The sequence below is a fragment of the Phyllobates terribilis genome, unplaced genomic scaffold (genome assembly GCF_046119375.1).
Source record: "Phyllobates terribilis strain yellow unplaced genomic scaffold, ASM4611937v1 Scaffold_4__5_contigs__length_816908805, whole genome shotgun sequence".
Classification (NCBI taxonomy): domain Eukaryota; kingdom Metazoa; phylum Chordata; class Amphibia; order Anura; family Dendrobatidae; genus Phyllobates; species Phyllobates terribilis.
Window position 1 is genome coordinate 712,403,571 of NW_027362764.1, and position 25,455 is coordinate 712,429,025.

Below are 25,455 nucleotides of genomic sequence, written 5' to 3' on the forward strand. Positions count from 1 at the left end.
TGAGACCGGCGTATACGGACCTTGGCTGTCTTCTGTGTACCTGCCTTGGCCTCTTATTCACCCGTTTTATGTTCCCATCAGATCCTCCTCCTGTTCAGCTGATTATCCAGTTTCTGGAGCAAGCGTCCAAGCCGACCGTGAATGAGCAAAATCAGGTGCAGCCTCCGACTGACAACAAGAGGAATCGGACCCTCAAGCTTCTGGCTCTAAAAGTGGCTGCTCACTTAAAATGGGATTTGGATGTGCTTGAGAAATGGTAGGTATACCTGCAGGAATTCTGCTCATTGCACCCCGGCCTGTTTCACATGTCCGCAACTGACAGATGTCTGACCGTGATGGTCACACTGGCCACGGGTCTCCTCACCTGAACCCTAAAGGCTTATGAGGTTTTCAGTTCAGATCAGGAGACCCCCATATTCAGACCATGCATGTCAGACTTGTGAAACCTTCCCAATATTGTTACAGCTAGCAACTGAAAGTAAAAGAGTATTTCCATTCAAAAGTAGATGTAATAGCTTGCATTGTTCTTCCCTTGTCCATTTTTTTTATGCTATCCAGACCCCATAGCCAGCTTTTTCTTAGTTGTTGCAATTCTTAGGGAAGCTGGGTAACTGTCCAGCAAGACCACACAATACCCAGCTTTCCAAAGCCCTGTTCCCACATATCTGGGAATAGTTATTCTACACACACATTCATACGATTTGCAGAACTTTGCAGCTGCATTTACCTCTACAGATTTTGTAATGTGGATTGCAGCTTTCAGCCAGATATGTAACTCTCCAAGACATCCAAGCTTGTGTCAATTATCAGGCAGGGAAATGTCCTCGTTTAATGAATAAAATTTGGTTTATGGCATATTTATACCTATTACATATAATGTATTTTATAATTTGGATAAAGTTTCTCTCTTTCTGATTTTTCTTTATGTGGTAGTTTATCCGTTCCTGTCCTTAATATGCTGCTGAATGAGTTACTGTGCGTGAGTAAAGTACCACCTGGAACCAAGCACGTAGACCTGGACCTCGCCAGCCTGCCTCCAACCACGGCCATGGCCGTCATGTTGTACAACAGATGGTAAGGAGCTTTTTCCCCTTCTCCCATGACAGCACCACCTGAGAGAGGGTATCCGCCCACCAAGGACAGGAACCTACTGAATAAAAAGGCGGTACCTCTCCTCCGCATCAGTTTTTGGTTCCTGTCCCTGATGGGAGCCTCACCAGGTGGTACCTCACGTACCTGGATTATGGACGGTGCGGCCTGGAGGCCGTGGAAGCAGCAGATGGTCCCTGTTCCCAGCCCGTCTGGCTGCTGCCCGGGTCTGCGTGTGAGGAGGTGCTGCTTTTTTGGATTCCTCACCGCGTGCGCCAGGGCCTGCGGCTGGGTCTGCGCCTCGCAAAGACGAACTGAGCGCGCCGGCCGGCAGGTCTTCCAGGCTGCGCACGTGGGGGTCGCGTCGCACCCTGTGACGGAGCGCGCCGGAATTCCGGGCTGCTCACGCGCGGGGTGCTGACGCGCCCTATCACGGAGTGCGCCGGAAGCCGGGTCTGCGCATGCGCGGATAGGAAGCTGTCATCCCGCTGCTAGCGCGCCGGGTGCCGCTGGGCTGCGCACGCGCAGAAGCGAGTGGACCTGTGGGTAGCGCGCCAGCTGGCTAAAATTCAAAAAAAAAAAAAGAGAGATTGAAATGAGCACGCTGCCGGAAGGGGAGGAGCCTAAAGGAGGTGGAGCCCTACTGCTTTTTAAGGATGGGGAGCAATCAGGATGGCGGTGTCTGCATCCCCGCCATGATGGATGAGGAGCCGCAGTCACCTGGGCAGCAGCTGTCACCGCCACAGGAGGTACAGCAGCAGCCACAGCCATCAAAGCAGCGCAAGCAGCTTAAACAAATGGAACGAGAATCTTCCCATCGACAAAGTCACAGCAGTGGAGGGCGTACAAGTTCCGGCAAGACTGGTCAGAAAAGACTTCGTCAGTCCACCTCCGCCAGATGGGAGCCCTCATGTGAACGGCAACCACCGCCTCCGGTACCCTAGTCTGAACGGCAGTGTGGTGAGTGATATTCGTGAAAGTCTCACCCTGAATAATGTGCTCTTCTCTCTCTCTTTTCCTCCTTCTTCTCCTTTCATTTCTTGGGGCAGGAGGCGAAGAAGTGTAGTGCGGAAAGTAAAAACAGGGAGTGTGCTTTATGCAAAATCGGTCTTCCCACCTCCTATGCCAAAAACCTTTGCTTGGACTGTATTCAGAAAACCATTGCAGAGGAGTCCCCCAGGTTTTCTTTAGAATTAAAGGATCTAATCCAGACAGAGGTCAGGGAGTCTTTAAGAGGCTTAACCTCACTCAAAAAGAAGAAGCGAAAACTAGTTTCTTCAGAATCAGAGGAATCAGTGGAGTCCCATTTTACGAGAGAACTGCCTTCCTCCTCTAATCACTCCTCATCGTCATCGGAGTCTTCGGATGATGATGGGGGGGCAGACCTTGTTTTTCGGTTGATAATACTGAGAAACTAGTTAAAGCCATCAGAGGGACTATGGGTATTACCGATACCAAGGTGCCCAGAACAGTCCAGGATGTTATGTTCGGGGGCTTAGACCAAAGGAGGAGACGCTCATTCCCGGTCAATGACAGGATTAAATCTCTGATAGAAAAGGAATGGAAGAAACCGAAGAGGAAGGGTCAGCTGCCGTCATCCTCCAAGCGGAGGTACCCCTTTGAGGATGAGGATGCGGCTAAATGGGACAAAACCCCTAAGATTGACGTGGCCACTTCAAAATCTTCAAAAAAATCCACTCTGCCCTTTGAGGATTTAGGAGCCTTAAAAGACCCGCTGGATAAAAAAGCGGAGTTCTTCCTTAAACAAGCCTGGGAGTCGTCAGCAGGGGCCCTTAAACCGGCAGTAGCAGCGACCTGCACAGCTAGATCTATGATGATCTGGCTTCAACAATTGGAAGACCAGATCAGGGGGAATGTGTCCAGGGAGAAAATTCTATCAGACCTTCCTCTTGTGCAGGGAGCGGCTGCATTCCTGGCAGATGCATCGGCAGATTCAGTTAGGCTGGCTGCCCGGTCTGCAAACCTCTCTAATGCAGCCCGTAGGGTGCCATGGCTCAAGAGCTGGCCAGGGGATGTGCAGTCAAAGTCTAAACTGTGCTCAATCCCTTGTGAGGGGGACTTCTTGTTCGGCAAAGGTCTAGATGACATCCTAGATAAAGCCGCAGACAAAAAACATGGATTTCCCACGGTGTCTGGTTCCCGATTTAACAGTTCCTTTCGGAAGAGAAAATACAGCCGCAGTAAAGCTCCCAGAGACCAAGGTAACTGGAAAGACCGAAAGCCGTATAACAGAGGCTTCATGTTCGGGGGTCCCTCCTCCGAGAATAAGAAAGCCCCTAAGTGACAGTTCCCCCCCCAGGTGGGAGGAAGATTGTCCCACTTCCTGCCTGCCTGGAAGGAAATTTCATCCAATTCTTGGATCTTAGGGATAATCAGGAGGGGGTTCACATTAGAGTTCAAAAGCAGGCCCAAGAACACTGTCAAAATATCAGCCCCCAGAGGTTTAGCGGAACAGATAGCCTTACAGCAGGAAGTTCTCTCTCTGCTCAGGAAAGGAGTTCTGGTGGAAACACCTGCACCCGAGCAAGGAAGAGGATTCTATTCGACTCTCTTCCTAATAAAGAAGCCGGACGGCTCCTTCAGGACCATTGCGAACTTAAAGAGGCTGAACGACCATTTAATCTACAGGCCGTTCAAGATGGAAACAATAAAATCGGCCATAAAGATGTTATTTCCGGACTGTTTTATGTGCGTCCTCGATCTGAAGGACGCCTACTACCACGTCCCGATTTTGCCAGATCATCATCCGTTTCTAAGAGTAGCTGTACAATTCGGCAGGCACGTAAGGCATTTTCAGTTCGCAGCTCTTCCCTTTGGCATTTCCATGGCGCCGAGAGTCTTCACAAAAATTATTCTGGAGGTCACAGCGCACTTGATGGAAAGAGATATTCTGGTCATCCCTTATCTGGATGACTTCTTAGTAGTGGGCAGATCAAGTCAACTCTGTGCTCTAGCCCTGGCGGACGTCTTGGCCAGTCTAAGACGCCTAGGTTGGCTGTTAAATCTGGAGAAGTCAAGGCTGAAACCAAAGAGGGTTCAGTCTTTCCTGGGTCTCATTCTGGACTCAGAAAACCAAACCTGTCTACTGCCAGAGGAAAAGAAGCTGAAGATCAGATCCCTAATATCTCAGGTTGTCAGCAATCCGACCATGACCCTGAGGAGTGCAATGTCTCTGTTGGGTACAATGACATCTTGCATCCCGGCGGTTCAGTGGGCCCAGCACCATTCCAGATGTCTTCAACAGGAGATTCTGGCAGCGGACAGGCGGCTCAAAGGTCGCCTGAATGGGAAAATATCTCTTCCAGATGTCGTGATCAACTCCCTGGACTGGTGGACATCTCCGGTCAACCTATCTTTGGGGGTTCCTTGGACCTCCCAGGTGTCGGATACAATTACAACAGACGCAAGTGCGGAAGGTTGGGGAGCTCACCTAAGGGATCGTTCTGTACAAGGCCTCTGGTCGGACAGCGAGACAAGTCTCTCTTCCAACATGAAAGAGCTGTTGGCAGCCAGAAACGCTCTAAAAGAATTCAGTTCTGTTCTTCAGGGCCCTCACGTCAGGATAATGTCAGACAACAGATCAACAGTCGCCTACATCAATCATCAGGGGGGTACCAGGTCTCTCCCTCTGATGTTAATAGCGGATCAGATCTTCAGGTTTGCCGAGAGTCGGCTGGTTACGCTCTCGGCACTGCATATAAAAGGGGAAGAGAACATAAAGGCCGATTTCTTGAGTCGTCACATCCTGAAACAAGGAGAGTGGGAGTTGAATCCAGCCGTTTCTCAGCAGATTGTGGATCAGTGGGGACAGCCCCAGATAGATCTATTTGCAAACAGACACAATCGGAAGACCGAAACCTTTTGCTTCCTGAAATCCAAAAGAGGGGGCGTTTGCGGTGGACGCGCTGCAGATTCCGTGGGATTTCACTCTAGCTTATGCCTTTCCCCCTTTAGTACTGATCCCTACTATCCTGAGGAAGATCTGAGAGGAACGGGCGAGGGTTATATTGATCGCCCCGTTCTGGCCCAAGAGACCATGGTTCACTTGGATGAAGAGAATGTCCCAAGCAGATCCATGGGTTCTTCCGGACATCCCGGATCTCCTCAGGCAGGGCCCAGTCTGTCATCCCCAAAGAGCGGGCCTGCATTTAGCAGCTTGGATTTTGAGAGGTCGCTATTGACGCAAAGGGGGTTTTCTCCGGATCTTGTTACTACCCTTCTAGCAAGTAGAAAACCGATAACAACTAGAATCTATGGTAGAACCTGGGCTAAGTTCTTGTCTACCTCGGGTCAGTCCGCCAAAGGGAGGATTCCTATTGAGGCCATACTAGAATTCCTCCAGAAGGGGTTAAACATGGGACTAGCCACCAGTACTCTTAAGGTACAGGTATCGGCTCTGGGGGCACTGTATAATTATGACTTGGCAGCAAATAGATGGATCATTAGATTTATTAAAGCCTGTCATAGATCCAGACCTATTCTTGTTCCAAGAATGCCTCCTTGGGACCTTAATTTAGTTCTGGAAGCATTAACCAAACCTCCCTTCGAGCCCTTAGAGAAGGTTTCAGAAAAAATCTTAACTTTAAAGACTGCTCTACTGGTGGCCCTGACATCAGCTCCTAGAGTCAGTGACTTACACGCACTATCCGTTAACCATCCATTCACTCAAGTATGTATGGATAGAGTAATCTTAGGCCGGGTCTGGTCTTATCTTCCAAAGGTAGCCTCCAAGTTCCATAGGACGCAAGTAATCACTCTCCCTTCCTTCTATCCTAAACCTAGGGATTCTGAGGAACATAAGCTTCACACCTTAGATGTTAGGAGGGTGTTAGTCCAGTATTTGGAAGTGACAAAAGCCTGGAGAAAGAGTGACGCTTTATTTATATCCTTTCAGGGGGCTAGGAAAGGACTTAAGGTTACAAGGGGGACCATAGCTAGATGGGTCAGGGATACTATTACCTTAGCCTGCTCTTCTAGCAATCTGCCGGTTCCTGAGAACCTGAAGGCCCATTCCACCAGAGCGGTAGCTGCTTCCTGGGCTGAGAAGGCGGATGTGCCCATCGACATCATATGTAAGGCGGCAACTTGGTCATCCCCCTCTACATTCTACAAGCATTACCGTCTTGACCTTTCCTCTTCTACTGATCTGTGATAAAGGGGAGGGAATTAATAGGGTGCTGTCATGGGCTCTGTAAAATCCCGTTACCGGTAAGTAACTAGGATCTTTTACATCTGTCCTCTTCCCTCTCTAGTGGTGATAGCTTGTACAAGTAATGGTCCATTTAGATGGCGCAACGATTGTCCATATATAAGTCGATCAGTTCTCGTTTACTGGCCTTCATTCACAAATCGCAGACATAGTGCAAGTTTTTTTGTAAAAACACTGGCCGCAGCGTGTGAACGCAGCCTTCCACAAGGCGATGAATTACTGATGGGGGCAGAACAACTGTTTAACCGGTTCCCGACCGCCCACTGTACATAAACGTCCGCGCTGCCTGGGCTCTGTGCAGCGCGGACGTTTAAAAACGGTGGGTGGTCTCGCAGCGCTCGGGACCCCCAGGGTCCTGCAAGCGCTGCGATTCCGGTGCAGAGCGTTGGCTCTGACAGGGAACATCATCGGGACCTGATTGGATCAGGTCCCAGTGATGTTAACCCTTTGCTGTCTTCTATATGCTGCGATCTATAGTGATCGCGGCATATAGGAGACAGCAGGAGGAGAGGGGGTCGTCTTACTTACCTCTCCGAAGACCTCCGATTCCTTCCAGGACCTGGGGTTGCTATGGCAGCTGGAGGTCACATGACCGCCTCCAGCTCTGCCATATATGGTGTCCTGTCTGGCTCAGCCTGCAAGCTGAGCCAGACAGGAGACTCTGACTGAAACAGGGAAGATCTCATGTAATGTAATATATGTCTATTACATTACATGAGATCAGTGATCAGAAAAATAAAAATTAATGTCCCATACAGGGACTAAGTAAAAATGTAAAAAAAAAAAGTTTTTAAACTGTTAAAAAAAATCACAAAATAAATAAAATATTAAACCAATAAATCCGTATATTTTTACAAAACCAAAAAAAGAACACATATTTGGTATCGCCGCGTCCAAAACAACCCGAGCTATAAAACTGTCACACTAATTAACTCCTTCTGTGCACACCGTAATAAAAATAAATAAAAAAAGGAGCAAAAAAATATGCTTTTTCATCATATCGCCAAACAAAAAGTGGAAAAAAATGCGATCAAAAAGCAAAATAGAAATAAAAATGGTACCGCTGAAAACGTCATCTTGTTCCGCAAAAAACAAGCCGCCATACAGCTCCATCAGTCGAAAAATAAAAAAGTTATAGCTCTCAGAATAAAGCGATGCAAAAAAAATATTTTTTTCTATAAATTTGTTTTATTGTGTAAAAGCGCCAAAACATAAAAAAATATACAGTAAGTGTAGTATCGCTGTAAACGTACTGACCCAAAGAATAACGCTGCCTGATCACTTTTACCACACGCAGAACAGCATAAAAAAAAAACCTCAAAGAACAATTCCTGAATTGGTTTTTGTTAATTTTACCTCCCAAAAAACGGAATAGAAAGCGATCAAAAAATGTCATGTACCCAAAAATGGTACCAATAAAAATGTCAACTCGTCCCGCAAAAAACAAGCCATCACATGACTCTGTCAGCCGAAATATGGAAAAATTATAGCTCTCAAAATATGGCGATGCAAAAACTAGATTTTGCAAAAAAAAGCGTCTTAGTGTGTGACAGCTGTCAGTCATAAAAACCCGATATAAATCTGGTATCTCTGTAATCGCACCGACCCGAAGAATAAAGTAATCTCATCACTTATACCACACGAGGAACGGCGTAAAAAATAAATAAAACCAATTCTTCACCGGCTACTGATTTGTTTATTATGTCTCCCAAAGATCGCAGTAAGGCTCTGCTCACATTTATCCTGCACTCTGCGCTGAGCACTTACACAAGAGTTTCCGTGTAAATCTCTGAAATACGTGATTCAGACGGAACTCATGACGGAAGATTCCCTGTAATGAGGCAGATATAGACCACTGTGGATGCCGTCTGGCCTGGGATCCCATGGTGTCATTTGTTTTAGACGTGCATAAAAGTACGGTTGGCCACAGTTTTGTGCACTTCTGAAAAAAAGGACACCGCTAAACAGAGGCCAGATGGAGTCCAGAGTAACTCTGCTGCCTCATTACAGTGAATGGATCCGGCAGGGGTTTCATCTGAATTACATCACTTGGAAATTTAGATGGAAACCCCGATGTAAGTGCTCAGCCTAGAGCGCCGGATAAATGTTACGTAAAATGTTCCCAATAAAAGCTTCAACTCAGTCCTCAAAAAAAGCTAGTCCCCACTCAGGTCCGTCATCTGTTAAAAATATAAGGGACTTCCAAGTTACTGGCAGCAGAAAGGCTCTGGAAAAGCGAAATGGCCCTTGCCCCCCAAAAGAAATTCAGAAAATTTTGTGCTCCCAAATCCAAATGCCTATTCTACAATAATTTGTTCTCCAATTGTCAAATAGCGCTCCGTCCCTCCCAGATCTCGCCGTATGGCTGAGCGGTACGATACAGCCACATATGGGGTATTGCCACTTTTAGAAGAAATTGTGTGACACATTTTGGCACCATTTTTACCCATTGCCCTGTGTGAAAATGTAAAATCTGAGGGTAAAACATTTTTTTGTGGTAAAAATATAATTATGTTTTCTTCACTGTCCAATGGTATAAATTTAAAAATTAAAAAATACTCAATACTTCCCTAGATGAATTCCTTGAGAGGTGTAGTTTACAAAATGGGGTCACTTGTGGGGGTTTCTGCTGTTTCGGCATGTCAGCGACTCTTCAAATGTGACATGGTGTCTGCAACCTATCCCAGCAAACATAGCGCTCCTTTCTCTTCCGAACCCTGCCGTACACCAAAGCAGTGGTTTTCCCCCACATATGGGGTATCGGCATACTCAGGAGAAATTGCACAACAAATTTCATGGTGCAATTTATTCTATTACCCTTATGATAATGCAAAATTAAGGGATGAAAAAACGTTTTTGTGGGAAAAATGTGAAAATTTTATTTTTACAGCTCAATATTATAAACTTCTGTGAAGCAGCTGGGGGTGCAAGGTGCTCACCACACATCTAGATAAGTTCCCTAAGGGGTCTAGTTTCCAAAATGGTGTCACTTGTGGGGGGTTTCCACTGTTTAGGCACATCAGGGGCTCCCCAAATGCGACATGGCGTCCTCTAATTATTCAGACAAATTTTATATTCAAAAAGTCTAATGGCGCTCCTTCCCTTCCGAACCCTGCAGTGCGCCCAAACAGTGGTTTTCCCTCACATATGGGGTATCAGCACGCTCAAGAGAAATTGCACAAAAAAATTTCGAGTCCATTTTTTCCTGTTACCCCTGTGAAAATAGAAAAAATTGGGTCTAAAGTAACATTTTTGTGAAAAAAGTTAAATGTTCATTTTTTTATTCCACATTCCAAAAATTTCTGTGAAGCACCTGAAGGGTTAATAAAGTTCTTGAATGTGGTTTTGAGCACATTGAGGGGTGCAGTTTTTAGAATGGTGTCACTTTTTGGTATTTTCTGACATAAATGCCCCTCAAAGTGACTTCAAATGTGATGTGGTCCCTAAAAAAATGTTTTTGTAAATTTTGTTGGAAAAATGAGAAATCGCTGGTCAACTTTTAACCCTTATAGCTTCCTAACAAAAAAAAATTTTGGTTCCAAAATTGTGCTGATGTAAAGTAGACATGTGGGAAATGTTATTTATTAACTATTTTGTGTGACATATCTCTCTGATTTAAGGGCATGAAAATTCAAAGTTAGAAAATTGCAAAATTTTCACCAAATTTCCGATTTTTTTCACAAATAAACGCAAGTGATATCGAAGAAATTTTACCACTATCATGAAGTACAATATGTCATGAAAAAAACAGTCTCAGAATCAGGGGGATCCGTTGAAGTGTTCCAGAGTAATTACTTCATAAAGTGACAGTGGTCAGAATTGAAAAAATTGGCCCGGTCACGAAGGCAAAAACAGGCTCTGGCGCGAAGTGGTTAATAGGATCTTTCTCTCTCCATACATTGTCAGCAGCACATCCTTTATTACACGGGGTGATGTGCTGTCAAATTTTTTTTTTTTTTTTTTTTTTTTTTTTTAAATCCTGGCACAAATGATCTATTCAAGGGGGCATCTTCTACATCTGGAGGAAAGAAGGTTTAATCATAATCACAGACGCGGATTCTTTACTGTAAGAGCAGTGAGACTATGGAACTCTCTGCCGCATGATGTTGTAATGAGTGATTCACTATTAAAATTGAAGAAGGGCCTGGATGCCTTTCTTGAAAAGTATAATATTACAGGTTATATACACTAGATTCCTTGATAGGGCGTTGATCCAGGGAACTAGTCTGATTGTCGTATGGAGTCAGGAAGGAATTTTTTTCCCCAATGTGGAGCTTAGTGTTTGCCACATGGGTTTTTTTTTTTGCCTTCCTCTGGATCAACATGTTAGGCTATGGGTTGAACTAGATGGACTTAGTCTTCCTTCAACCTTAAAAACTATGTATGTTATTCATCTGACAAATGAGGGTGATCTCCAGCGTGTTTCCACAGGCTGATAATTGGAAATAAGCCGCCTTCTGAAAGAGTCTTCTCCCATTGTTGCATATTCAAGCTGCTACTTAGTGTTTGTGCCTTGAAGATGTCTCGAACTCCCCTTGTCTGTTATTGCCAGAGGAAGCCGTATCGGACCATACCTACTCCCTGTGGTGACCTCTGTCTTATAGCTTCCCGGCTTACCATGTAATGCATATACTGTCTGGTCCACAAAAAACTGAGGTGTCCTTCTGGTTCTTATAGTGGCAGTCCTTGTGAGAGAGCTTCCTCCTAGTGAAGACAAGAAGTTAGTTAATCTGAAGATTTTCTTATATTTTTTTATGGAGTTTCGTTTTTTAAATAGCTTTTTTTTTGCTTTTTATATTCACACACATGTTCACTATAATTATTGTAGGATTTCCAGATGAGTGTTATGACATTAGTTTAAAACCGTAATGTGTGTATTGGCAGCATTGTCCTTACCTGACTTGATTATCTTCAGGCATTTTCTCTCCTGCAGGGCGATCCGGACCATTGTGCAGAGCAGCTTTCCTGTGAAGCCCGTTAAGCAAGGTCCATTACAGCCCAATGTGTAAGTCGGCGCTGATCTCTTTGCTTATTCCATCATCTCTTGCGTCATGGTGAGGGAAAGGCCTGGTGGCACCTTATAAAGCCTCAAAGCAATTAGGTCACATTTACACAATGATTGTCAAAAGTACCTATAGATGTCCATTCACCTGACAGAAGTCTTTTTGTCTTTCATTTTTTACTTTTTTCCCCTTTTTTTTTTTTTTTTTTTTTTTTTTTTATTTTATTTTATTTATTTATTTTATTTCCATTCTGAAAAAGAGGCGTCCAGCGGAGTATACTGCCCAATGTTGTGGTTCTTCTGTCTAAATTTATATGCCTAGAAATTCCCCCTACTTACACCTCCCAACACGCACGTATTATGCGTTCCCGGTATATGTTCCCCGATATATTTATTGCTTTATTGAAAATATAAGTGTTATTACATTAATTTTTTATTTTGACAGAATGAATCAAATGCAACAAGAAAAGGAGCTGACTGAAAATATACTGAAAGTGGTAGGTGCATCACTGCTCTGCAGCACAAATATCTGGAATCTGCAGTGTTTGCATATTCTTACCAGCAGAGGGCACTGCATTCCCATCACAGCTTCTCGCTGCTCGTAGTTGTGGACGGGACTTTGCAGGCCTCCGTTAGACATTGGAGACCTTTTTACCTGCACTGACACATTGCAATAAACTATAAGGAGAGAGATCATGGTTTTAACTTGCTGAGTATTGCCTAAACTGGATTAAATTGTATTCATCTTTCACATCTTCTCCAAAGGTTGGTAAAGAATGGGATTGGAACGCACAATAGATTGTTACAGAACACTTTTTTTGTGCAATGATGGGGGAGTTTTGCCTTTTAGTGAATAAACATGTGAGGGTATAGGTTGGACTTGTGTCTTCTTTCAACTTAAATCTATGAAACATTAACATGACTGTACATACAACATACATGTATAATCACCCTACTTGGTGCTCTCCTTTTTTCCTTCTTCTGCTGAGATCGGCGCCCTGGTCCTCTTGCTTCCAATATGGCCACAGCAGTGGCACAACGTGGATTGCAATAGTAAGTCTGAGCCACGCCACACCTGCCTTTGCTGTGGTTCAGAGTTCTCATTTACCCCTATGCCACTGCAGTGGACATATTAGATGTAGAAGGACCAGAATGTGGAGGCGATTGGCGAGAGAAAAACTGAAGGCACTAGGTAAGATGACCATGCATGAGTAGTGTACAGTCACTTCTCAGTGCTCGGGTGGAGGGTCGCTTTAAGCTTTATTTACAGAGAAGGTTCCCATTTCATAGAATGTTAGAGTTGGAAGGGACCACCCGGGTCCTCATGTCCAACCCCCCACTCAATGCAGGAGTCACTAAACCATCTCAGACAGATGTCTGTCCAGCCTCTGAAGACTTCCATTGAAGGAGAACGCGACATCTCTCGTGGCCGCCTGTACCACTCATTGATCACCCTCACTGTCAGAAAGTTTGTTTCTAATATCTAATCTGTATCTTCTCCCTTTCAGTTTCATCCCATTGCTTGTTGCGTTTCCATGTGCAAATGAGGATGATCCCTCTACACTGTGACAGCCCTTCAGATATTTGTAGACAGCTATTAAGTCTCCTCTGTCTTTTTTTCTTTTGCAAACTAAACATTCCCAAATCCTCTAACCGTTCCTCATAGGACATAGTTTGCAGTCCGCTCACCATCCTGGTAGCGTTTCTCTGAAATTGCTCCAGTTTTACAATGTGTTTTTTTTTTTTTTTTTTAAAAAAAAAAAAAAAGTGTGGTGCCCAGAACTGGACACATTATTCCAGATGGGGTCTGACCAAGGAGGAGTAGAGGGGCATAATTACTTCATGTGATCTAGACTCTATGCTTCTCTTAATACATCCCAGAACTGTGTTTGCCTTTTTTGCTGCTGCGTCACACTTCTACAGCCTCTGTGTTGCACTGCTTATTGCTGGCTGTAGAAAGAGTTTAAAGGGGTGTTCTCACGTTTGAACAGTATCAGCTATCCATGGGATGGGGGACAACTTTCCAACCGCAGGATCCCACCAATCCTGATATTCGAGACTCTTAAGAGCCCCGCGTGAAAGGAGACTCATGCACTGCCGCTCCTTTCATTCTTAATGGGAGCATCGGAGCTAATTGAGCGCTGCACTCGGCTGGTTTTCAGCACTCCCATTAGAAGAATGGAGCTGTGGTGCGCGTGATTGTCCTCCACTCCATTGACATGGAGGGCAGGCCCACTAGCGATCGGCAAGATATCCCGAATCCAGTGGATAGGGGATAACTATCAAACTTGGGAATACCCCTATAACTGAGGATCCATCAGTCAGCGTGCTGTAATGCAGGGTACTTGTAACTCTCTTTTTCTGAGCTCCTCTCAGTTCATTTATGACCACAGACCACATCAAAGTTAATTATGCTGAGAGATAGTTTGGAAAAGTTAAACGGTGCCAAATCTACAAATATATGCATTTAAGTAAAAAATAAAATTGGACAACCCGTGTAATAGTAGACAGGCTTAAGAGTTCGCAGATCATCGTTGCATTCTGACTTTCATATCTGGAGCCTTTTCTACTTCCCTTCGTTTATTAGTTGCTTGATTTAGAATATCTACTTCTCTATAACTACATTATGAACCCTCCTTGTTTCTGTAGCTGAAGGAACAAGCCGAGGACTCGATCACTGTGCTGGAGGAAGCCATTAAACTAAAGAAGGCCTTCTACATTCACACCATGAGGACTCTGGACCTGCTGGCAGCTGAACCTGGCGTTGTGAACGGTGAAACTGAGAATTCTACCGCCGGGCTGATGATCAGTTCTGAAGAAGTCCAGTGCCAGGTACTGATGACCTCGCACGTCATGGGCCTTCTTAGGTTACTGTGCACGTCCTGAGCGATTTTACCTGTATCTGTTAGATGTCTGACAGTCGGCATACATGCAGCACGTGTCCGAGGAACGTCTGTTGAGAAACCCCTTCCTAAATGTCAGTGGCTTTCCCCTGCATCATTAGTAATACATTTCCTCTATCCTTCCATTCTGCAGGTCTGCTACGACCTTGGAGCTTTTTACTTCCAACAAGGACCTACAAACCCAGTGAATTATGAAAAGGCCAGAGACCACTTTTTTAACACCAAACAGCTGAATGCAAAGGTAATTCTAGTTTTTCCATTCCATAAAATGCAATTCTCCATAGTGCGATTGTGTCCTGTGTCTGACCGGATATCCATTTCTCTACTTTGCAGATTGGAGCCGTTTCCACTCACTGTTCCATTGATGAGAACAGACTGGCCGGTTATTGCCAGGCTTGCGGCGTTATTGCACCTTCCAATGTGGCTGCTGTGCAGTCTTCCACATACGGTCAGATCCATAAGTTCATGAAGACTGGAAACTACCAGGTATCTTGGGGTCATCATTTATGAGCTAAATCAGTGGCTTTCTCTGGACGGTCATTCAGCTGACCACTTGTTTTTCGGTAGTGTGAGGCAGTGACCGGGATCGTATACGAGGGACGTTATATCTCCCCCAGAATGTGCACAGAGACCTATTAAAACCATTGGAGTGCATTGCAGTCACACACACAGCTGCGGCTGCAATGCAGGAATGAAGGTGAGCATGGACCTAGTCAGGCTATCTGGCTAAGGCAGATTAGTAAAAACCTGGCAGGGCCTTCATTTCTGGCAGGAGGTCACAGGAGGCAGTGGGGCGGCCTCCTCCCTCCAACCCGGGTTTTCCAGTGGCTCTTGCCACAGGTCCTTTAAAACCCCTGCACTAAGGATTAGTGTTGTTCTATGTTGGAACCTGCTAGGAGCACAGCAGGAAACCTCAGCAGGTCTGAGTGTGGCTGAACCCCTGCCTGGGATCCCTCTGCACCTGTCAGGCTCGGAGCGGCCGGCACGGCCGTTGCCCTCGGCAACCATTGTGTATGGACTTTCTGTTAACCCGTGAGTTGCTAAAATAAAAGCTGTTTGTTGGACTTGCTTGGGTCACTGCCTCAGTTACTGCACGGTGTGAACACCGCCGCCTTACAGTTTGGTGGAGAATGCGGGCATTGTGACTGAGGCATACCCCACCGGCCGCTGCATGACCACAATCCGGCCTGCCACCTTTCAGCCTCACCCCGTGGACAAAATGGACGAGCTGTTAAAGCAGCTGGTACTTACCCAGCAGCAGCAACTGCAGTCTCAGCGGCAACAGCAGGAGCGAGAACAGCAGCATAATCAACAGCAGCAGCTACTGTACCAGCAGCAGCAAAAAACAAACGAACTGTTGCTGCAACAGATTGCTGCCCTGCGGGAGACGCCGACTGCACCGGCCTCGGAACGTCGCGAGGCCCGGGACCAGGTTCGCTCAGCATTGAGGAAGATGGGACCGGAGGACGACGTGGAAGCTTTCCTGACCATTTATGAGTGCACGGCAGAGCAGGAAAACCTACCAGCCGGCCAGTGGGCAGAAGTGGTGGCTCCGTTTTTGGTCGGCGATGCCCAAAAGGCCTGCCTCGACCTCAGTCGAGAGGACGCCCAGGACTACCAGAGACTCAAAGGTGAGATCCTTGCCCGGCTGGGGGTCAATACATACGTGAGGGCTCAGCGTGTGTTTTCATGGGCCTATGTGGAGACCCGACCCACCCGGTTTCAGGCTTATGACCTCCTGTAGCTGGTAAAGAGGTGGCTCCAGCCTGAGACTTTGACTCCAGCCCAGATGGTGGAGAGGGTGGTGATTGACCAGCTGGTGAGGACTCTGCCAGTCACTATCCAACGTTGGGTGGGTCAAGGGGACCCCGGCACACTCGACCAGGTGGTCAGCTTGATCGAGCGCTACTCGGCCACTCAGGACTTTATCCGGGATTATGCCCCCTTGCGGCTGTCACTCCGATCCCTGCCCACCCAGGAGTCGGGAAAGGGGTCGCGTCCCTCTGCTGGGGACAGTCAGCACCGTAACCGTGCTGAATGGGAACCCCGGAGTGAGAGTGGCAGGAGATAGGTCTTATGACAGTTTGGGAGAGAACCTAACAGTACCTCCACCCTTAGGTGCTAGAGGTGTCAGGGGCCGGGACATGTGGTTGCTAATTGCCCCCTGACTACGGAACACATGGACTGCGGATATAGCCGCCGGGTCTCAATGTATGCCCAGACCGTCTGCACGGCGAGCGCCGACCCCCGGGACAGTGAACTCCAAATATGCCAGGTACTGGTTAATGGGTACCCCACGGTGGCCCTCCTGGACTCAGGGAGCCTTGAGACTTTGGTACATGGGTCGCTGGTGGCAGGAGACAACCCCAGTGGACGGCCCGTCGGTGTTGTGTGTATCCATGGGGATCTCCGAGAGTACCCAACTGCGGAGGTAGTCTTGTCCACGCCGTGTGGAGAAATAAAACATGTGGTAGGGGTGGTAAAAACTCTTCCCTATGGGACTGTGTTGGGAAGAGACTTGCCCCTGTTCTGGACTCTGTGGAAAAGCAAAATCCACTCTCCCCCGGTAAAATGTATTACAGGCGTTTGTACCCGACGAACCTCAGTCAGGGGAACCTGCTGTAGGGGTGTCCAACCTAGGGACAGAGTGTGACCCCCCGATAGGTTTCCCTTAGAGGTGCTGGCAGAAGAGGTCGAGGAGATCCCATCGATCCCCGAGCTGGAAGTGTCCTGGGCCACGTTTGGGACGGCTCGGCTACAGGATCCCAACCTGGTTCAGGCGTGGGAAAGGGTGTTCGAGGTAAATGGCGTAGCTCAACAGCCCGGTGCAGATACTGTATTTCCACGCATGGTAATCAACGATGAGTTGCTCTATAGGATAGATAAGATCAGGGACGAGGTTGTGGAACAGTTAGTGGCACCTCAGTCGTACCGTCGGGCGGTTCTGGAGATGGAAAACTCACACCTGCTGGGTGGACACTTAGTGGTAAAAAAGACGCTAGAACGTATCTTACAGCGGTTCTTTTGGCCTGGGGTTTACGCGGCGGTCAAAAGGTACTGCGAATCTTGCCCCGAATGTCAGTTGACCTCACCCATCGCAAGTTTTCGTAGCCCATTGGTACCCCTGCCGGTGATAGAGGTACCTTTTGAACAGATTGCAATGGACTTGGTAGGGCCCATAGTAAAATCCGCCCGTGGCCACCAACATATACTGGTGGCCATCGACTATGCCACCCGGTACCCGGAGGCTATACCACTACGCCACACCTCAGCAAAACTGATTGCACGGGAGCTGTTTGCTATGTTCTGTCGCCTTGGACTACCTAAGGAGATCCTGACGGATCAAGGGACCCCTTTTATGTCCAAAGTGACAAGGGAACTGTGCAAATTGCTAAAAATTAAACAATTGCGCACCTCGGTGTACCACCCTCAAACCGACGGGCTAGTAGAACGGTTCAATAAAACCCTCAAGTCCATGTTAAAAAAAGGTGGTTTCTAAGGACGGAAGGGATTGAGACATTTTGCTACCCTATTTGATGTTCGCCGTCCGTGAGGTACCCCAGGCTTCCACAGGGTTCTCTCCCTTTGAGTTATTGTACGGCAGACACCCTAGGGGTCTGTTGGACTTAGCCAAAGAGACATGGGAACAAGAGCCGACTCCACATAGGAGTATAATTGAACACGTGGCTAGTATGCAGGACCGGATCGCGGCGGTCATGCCCATCGTGAAAGAACATCTGTTAGATGCCCAGGCAGCCCCGAGGTGCACATATAATAAGAGTCATGGTCAGGTCTTTTAACAAGGGCGATCGGGTGTTAGTTCTGGTACCCACAACCGAGAGTAAACTCATGGCCAAGTGGCAAGGGCCATATGAGGTTCGAGAAAAAGTGGGGGAGGTAAATTACCGGGTGTATCAGCCTGGAAGGAGGAAACCTGAGCAGCTTTACCATGTAAACCTGCTAAAACCTTGGAAAGACAGAGTGTTTAGTTGCAGATGTCAACCCGGGCATATCGCCAGAGAGTTCTCTACCTTCAGCCAGGAAAGCGTCCGAGGGGGATGTCAGGATAAGTGATGCCCTCACTAAACAGCAGCGACAGGAGGCTCGCTCGCTGGTGCAGCACAATAACGACGTGTTCTCAGAGCTACCGGGTAGGACTACGGTGATCCAACATGACATTGTCACCGAACCTGGGGTAAGGGTGCGAATAAGACCATACCGGGTACCCGAAGCCCGGAGGCAAGCCATCACTGCTGAGGTAAAACAAATGCTTCAGTTAGGCGTCATAGAGGAATCACGGAGTGAGTGGGCTAGCCCCATCCTACTGATTCCAAAACCAGACGGATCGTTACGCTTCTGTAACGATTTCCGGAAATTGAATGAAGTGTCAAAGTTTGACCTCTATCCAATGCCCAGGGTGGACGAGCTGATTGAGAGACTGGGGCAGGCCCAGTACTTTACCACGCTCAATCTCACCAAGGGTTACTGGCATGTACCTCTCACAGATTCGTCAAAGGAAAAAACCGCCTCCGTAACTCCGGAGGGTCTATACCACCATGTGGTCTTACCTTTTGGGTTACATGGGGCCCTGGCTACATTCCAGAGGTTGATGGACATAGTGCTCAAGCCTCATCAGGAGTACGCGTCCGCGTATTTAGATGGCATTATCATCTTTAGCACTGACTGGCATATGCACCTATCCCAGGTACAAGCGGTTCTGGATTCTCTCAGAGCTGCGGGGTTAACGGCAAATCCAAAAAAATGGGGCTAGAGGAAGCCCGATATTTGGGGTATGTGATAGGCCGAGGAGCTATTAAGCCCCAAATCAATAAAGTTGAGGCCATAAAAAAACTGGTCTAAACCGTCAAGTACAAAGCAGGTGAGGGCGTTCCTTGGCATTACCGCCGGTTTATACCTAATTTTGCTGGGCGAACTGCGGCCCTGACCGATCTCTTGAAAGGGAAAAAATCGGTAATGGTTCGGTGGAACCCTCAGGCCGAAGAAGCTTTTCAGTCCATGAAGTTGGCCCTGTGTGGACTGCCGGTCCTCATCAGTCCCAACTTCAAGGAAACCTTCATTGTACAGACAGATGCCTCGGAGGTAGGCCTAGGGGCGGTATTGTCACAAAAAGTGAATGGTGAAGAGCACCCGGTCACCTACTTGAGTAGAAAACTTGTCGTGGTAGAGAAGGCTATTAAGTGGGCCTTGGAATCGCTACGTTATTATTTACTCAGGCGTCAGTTCCGCTTGGTGACGACCACTCACCCTTGGTATGGATGAGAAATGCTAAGGAGAGGAATGCGCGAGTCACCAAGTGGTTCCTGTCACTGCAAAATTTCAGTTTCTCTGTAGAACATCGCCCTGGGAAGTCGCAGGGAAACGCGGATGCCCTGTCCCGGGAACCCTGTATGGTGGCAAATGTTCAACCCCACAAGTTTGAACAGAGGGGGGGGGGGGGGATAGGTGAGGCAGTGACCGGGATCGTATACGAGGGACGTTAGATCTCCCCCAGAATGTGCACAGAGACCTATTAAATCCATTGGAGTGCATTGCAGTCACAAACTCACCTGCGGCTGCAATGCAGGAATGAAGGTGAGCGTGGACCTAGTCAGGCTATCTGGCTAAGGCAGATTAGTAAAAACCTGGCAGGGCCTTCATTTCTGGGAGGAGGTAACAGGAGGCAGTGGAGCGGCCTCCTCCCTCCAACCCGGGTTTTCCAGTGACTCTTGCCACAAGTCCTTTAAAATCCCTGCACTGAGGATTAGTGGTGATCTATGTTGGAACCTGCTAGGAGCACAGCAGGAAACCTCAGCAGGACTGAGGGTGGCTGAACCCCTGCCTGGGATCCCTCTGCACCTGTCAGGCTTGGAGCGGCCGGCACGGCCGTTGCTCTCGGCAACTATTGTGTATGGACTTTCTGTTAACCCGTGAGTTGCTGAAATAAAAGCTGTTTATGTTGGACTTGCTTGGGTTACTGCACGGTGTGAACACCGCCGCCTTACAGTTGATATAATGACTTTGCCATGCAAGGTATTCATTAATCATTTAGTAGTGTGATGCTTAATTCACAATGGTTACCGTATTTTGTGGACTAGAAGACGTGCCGCACTGTACATTTTGTGGAGGAAAGTGAGGGGGAATTGTAATAAAACGGTGGTGCGTTTTTATAGTCCGTAGCTTACTTGGGTTGACGGCGGTGGAGCGGGGTCCCAGGAGGCAGGGTTGCTGCTGCAGGAAGCTGGCGGCAGATGTGGGGCGATGCTGGGAGGAAAGGGGTGTTCGGTACAAGGCTGTGTGATGGGCTCCAGGCTTTAAATCTGCCCATGTGCCGCCTCAGACGGGCATTTTCCCGAAGTCCACCACAGTGAAAAAGATGGGAAGTGTGGGGACTCTGCCGACATTTTTGTGAAAGCTGAGGCCCCGCCGCATCCTCACACTGCTGAACACCCCCTTCTCCCAGCCCGTCCCAATCCTACCGCCTCACCCAGCTTCCTGCAGTAGCAAGCCTGCCTCCTGGGACCCTGTTCCACCCCAGCCGCCCCCTTCCCTCTCCTGTTAAGCTACATTCAGATTATAAGACGCACCACCACCCCCCCCCCCCCCCCCAATTTTGGAGAAAAAAGTACATTTTATAATCCAAAAAATACGGTATATACTGCTGGGTTGTACACAACCTGGGGGAGATTTATATCAATGCAATTATTAAAAAAGAAAAAAATACACAATAAAAATTAAGAAAATGCACAAGACTCAAACTTCAAGAAGAGAAAAATCCAGCACCTACCTGCAAATGTGGTTGTGTCTGCAGCTGGTAGACTAATTACTGCAGGTCAAATGGGACAATCGCAGAATTTTTGTCATGCGTGAGTATGCCCTAAGTATCTCATTGCTTTTTGCAATCCGAAGGAAATTTTGCTAGAAGTAATGCAAGTGTTTTTCTTTATTTCTTTATTATATTTTTTTTTCTAAAGGGGATATTGAAGATCTTCTATGATGATAATTTCAATGGTAATTTACCCGACCAGTTCAGACAGTCCGTGCTGAGGGAGCTCTTCCAGAAGGTGCAGCAAGGGTAGGTGCATCTGTCTGCTGTGATTGCGGCTAAATGCATTCATACTACGAGGACGACTGACCAGTCATTTCATTTTCTTTGGGTGACCCAAATGCATGTGTCTGTTTCATATGAACTTACTATGCTGTTGAAGTGCAAGTAGGCCCAGAATGACCAGATAATACTAATAGCAAAAAGGTTTCTACATATTTATCAGGAAAACATTAGGTGTGAGGATGTTATGGAGCTGAGGCTTCTCTGTATCTGGCTTGGTGGTGGCTCGTTGCCTGTAACCACTGTTGGGCTATGTTCACATATCTAGTAATGATCCGATAGAACAGATCCAGCAGAAATCCTTTGACCAAAAAGATGTGAAGACATGACTTTTTAGTCTGGTTTTTAAATAACTGATCTCTGCTGGATCTGTTTTTTTTTTTTTTTTTTTTTTTAACATTGAAGTCAGTGGTAAAAGAATCCTTTTAATCAGCCATCTGTTTTTCTCTCATTTGTAACAAATTCATTTTTTACTTACAGGAAATTCAGTAACTGATGCATTTTTTGCTTACTGGAAACTATTCGTTACAAATCAAAGAAAAACCGATGGCTGATTAACGGATCCGTCTTCCATAGACTTCAATGTTAAAAAACAAACAAAAGCGGATCCAGCAGAGATCAGTTGTTTAAAAACTGACTAAAGAGTTGGGTCTTCACAACTTTTTTGCCAGCGGATTTCTGCTGGATCCTTTCTAAGTGATCACTACTGGATATGTGAACATAGCGTTATCTCTGCAGTTCAGACCATGTACAATATTTTCTCTTCAGTGCTGCTGCCTCAAGATATTAACCCCTTAACCCCCGAGGGTGGTTTGCACGTTAATGAGAAGGCCAATTTTTACAATTCTGACCACTGTCAGGTAATTACTCTGGAATGCTTCAACGGATGCCCCTGAATCTGAGATTGTTTTTTCGTGACCTATTGTACTTCATGATTGTGGTAAAATTTCTTCGATATCACTTGTGTTTATTTGTGAAAAAAACGGAAATTTGGCGAAAATTTAGAAAATTTTGCAATTTTCAAAATTTGAATTTTTATGCCCTTAAATCAGAGAGATATGTCACACAAAAGAGTTAATAAATAACATTTCCCACATGTCTACTTTATATCAGCACAATTTTGGAACCAAAATTTTTTTTTGTTAGGGAGCTATAAGGGTTAAAAGTTGACCAGCGATTTCTAAATTTTCCAACAAAATTTACACAACCGTTTTTTTAGGGACCACATCACATTTGAAGTCACTTTGAGAGGTCTTTATGACAGAAAATACCAAAAAGTGACACCATTCTAAAAACTGCACCCCTCAAGGTGCTCAAAACCACATTGAATAAGTTTATTAACCCTTCAGGTTCTTCACAGGAATTTTTGGAATGTGGAAGAAAAAAATGAACATTTAACTTTTTTCACAAAAATGTTACTTTAGACCCAATTTTTTTATTTTCACAGGGGTAACAAGAAAAAATGGTCCCCAAAATTTGTTGTGCAATTTCCCCTGGGCACGCAGATACCCCATATGTGGGGAAAAAACACTGGGCGCATGGCAGGGCTCGGAAGGGAAGGAGCGCCATTTGACTTTTTGATTGTAAAATTTGCTTGAATAATTAGCGGACGCCATGTTGCGTTTGGAGAGTCCCTGTGTGCCCAAACATTGGAGCTCCCCCACAAGTGACCCCATTTTGGAAACTAGACCCCCCCCCAAGGCACCTATGTAGATGCATAGTGAGCAGTTGGAACCCCCAGGTGCTTCACAAATTGATTCGTAAAAATGAAAAAGTGAAAAAAAAAAAAAAAAACACTTTTTCATTTTTATGCCTTGGGGGCTCTAGTTTCCAAAATGGGGTCACTTGTGGGGGAGCTCCAATGTTTGGGCACACAGGGGCTCTCCAAACGCAACATGGCGTCTGCTAACAATTTGAGCCGATTTTCCATTCAATTTGTTAGCGGACACCATGTCGCGTTTGGAGAGCCCCTGATGTGCCTAAACAGTGGAGCTCCCCCACAAGTGACCCCATTTTGGAAACTATACCCCTCAAGGATTTTATTAAGGTGTATAGTGAACATTTTGAACCCAGAGGTACGACACAGAATTTGATAACATTAGGTCATCATATTGAATAAGTTGTCATTAGTCTTGAGCGCAAGTGCTCGCTACTTGAGTTTGCATCGGGTACTCAGGTATGCACCATGTACTGCGTGTGCTCGAGTGACATGCTCGAGTCACCGCCCGGATGTTTCACGGTTATTAGACACCCAAAAAAAAACATGCGGGGATCGCTCGTGCATGGCAGGCAATCCCCGCAAAGTTTTTTGGGCCGTGAAGCATATGGGGCAGAGACTCAAGCATGTCACTCAAATACCCACGATACTCAATGCATGCCAGAACACCCGATGCAAACTCAAGTAGCGAGCACTTGCGCTCAACACTAGTCGCCATATCGTCATCTTTTTTTCTTACTTTTGAAAAAAATCCCCAACCCCAACCCTAACCGTAGCACAACCCTAACCCTAGCACAACCCTAACCCTAGCACAACCCTAACCCTAGCACAACCCTAACCCGAGGAGTTTATTTTTTACGCCGTTCCTCATGCGGTATAAGTGATTAGACGACTTTATTCTTCGGGTCAGTGCGATTACTGTGATACCAGAATCATATGGGGTTTTTATGATTGACAGCTGTCACACACTAAAAGTCGCATTTTTTGTAAAATCTAGTTTTTGCATCGCCATATTTTGAGAGCTATAATTTTTCCAGATTTTGGCAGACAGAGTCATTTGATGGCTTGTTTTTTGAGGGATGAGTTGACGTTGTTATTGGTGCCATTTTCAGGCACATGACATTTTTTGATCGCTTTCTATTCCGATTTTTGGAAGGCAGAATAAATAAAAACCAACAATTCAGGAATTGTTTTTTTTTTTTATTTTTTTTTTTTTATTCTGTTCCGCATGTGGTAAAATTGATAAGGCAGCTTTATTCTTCGGGTCAGTACGTTTACAGCGGTACCACATTTATATCATATTTCTATGTTTTGCACTTTTACATAATTTTTTCTATAAAATTGCTTTTATTATTTTTTAGCATAGCTTTATTCTGAGAGCTATAACTTTTTTATTTTTCGGCTGATGGAGCTGTATGGTGGCTTGTTTTTTGTGGGGCGAGATGACGTTTTCAGCGGTACCATTTTTATTTATATTTGTCTTTTTGATCGCGTGTTATTCCATTTTTTTGTTTGGCGGTATGGTGATAAAGCATTGTTTTTTGCTTTGTTTTTTATTTTTTTTTTTTACCGTGTTCACTGAAGGGGTTAACTAGTGGGACAGTTTTATAGGTCAGGTTGTTCCGGACGCGGCGATACCAAATATGTGTACTTTTATTGTTTTTTTGGGTTTTTTTCTATAATAATATTTATTGATGGGTACATTATAGTTTTATTTTTGGTGGATTATTTTTTTTTTTTATATTTTTACAATTTTTTTTTTTTTTCACTTTCAGATAGGTTTTTATACTTTATTACTTTGTCCCACTATGGGACTTTCACTTTTTTTTCTCTGATCGCCTGCATGGCACAGGAATGCAGCACCATCCCTGTGTCATGCAGGCTGTCAGCGCTGGACAGGGAGAAGATTGTTTGGAGATGCACTGCGCATGTCCAAACAATCTTCCTGCTGTCTGGTGACCCGGATGTTGTCATGACGACATCGGGTCATCATGGCAACATCCTGGAAGCCACGGCAGTCAGCCCTGGAAGCCGGAAGAGGAGGTGAGTATCTGCGATCTGTTATGCACACGCCCGGACTGACTGGCGTGTGCGGGTGTTGTGGTTCCACTGGACCATGGACCGGAGAGTGCCTGGAGGGGCGTGACTAAGTATCTGGCCGATCCGACCAAGGTGGCACGACGGCATACGACGCCAGTGCACCAGGGAGAAACCGGGCAGAGGGACCAGGTGCTACTCCAGGTCAAACTCCGGACACGGGGGTTGACCCACACTAGGATTACTGGAACAGGCAGGTTAGGCTGGCACAGACTGGTGGATGTAAGCAAACATGGCAGGTATGCAGATGGGTGGATACAGGCGAGTATGCAGGCAGGGAGGTACTGGCCGAAAGGACGGGCTGGAGCACAG

General features: G+C 46.2%; 1 protein-coding gene across 1 annotated transcript in view; it reads left to right on the plus strand.

Moving 5' to 3' along the window:
* The window catches only part of INTS8 (integrator complex subunit 8), a 93,964-nt gene that overhangs the window by 4,804 nt on the left and 63,705 nt on the right, over positions 1-25,455 (plus strand). Inside the window, exons 3-10 of the mRNA XM_073679653.1 lie at positions 82-256; positions 934-1,074; positions 11,253-11,324; positions 11,767-11,818; positions 13,971-14,153; positions 14,358-14,465; positions 14,558-14,710; positions 21,196-21,296. Coding sequence (XP_073535754.1) covers positions 82-256; positions 934-1,074; positions 11,253-11,324; positions 11,767-11,818; positions 13,971-14,153; positions 14,358-14,465; positions 14,558-14,710; positions 21,196-21,296 — 985 coding nt within the window. The remainder of the gene's footprint in view (positions 1-81; positions 257-933; positions 1,075-11,252; positions 11,325-11,766; positions 11,819-13,970; positions 14,154-14,357; positions 14,466-14,557; positions 14,711-21,195; positions 21,297-25,455) is intronic.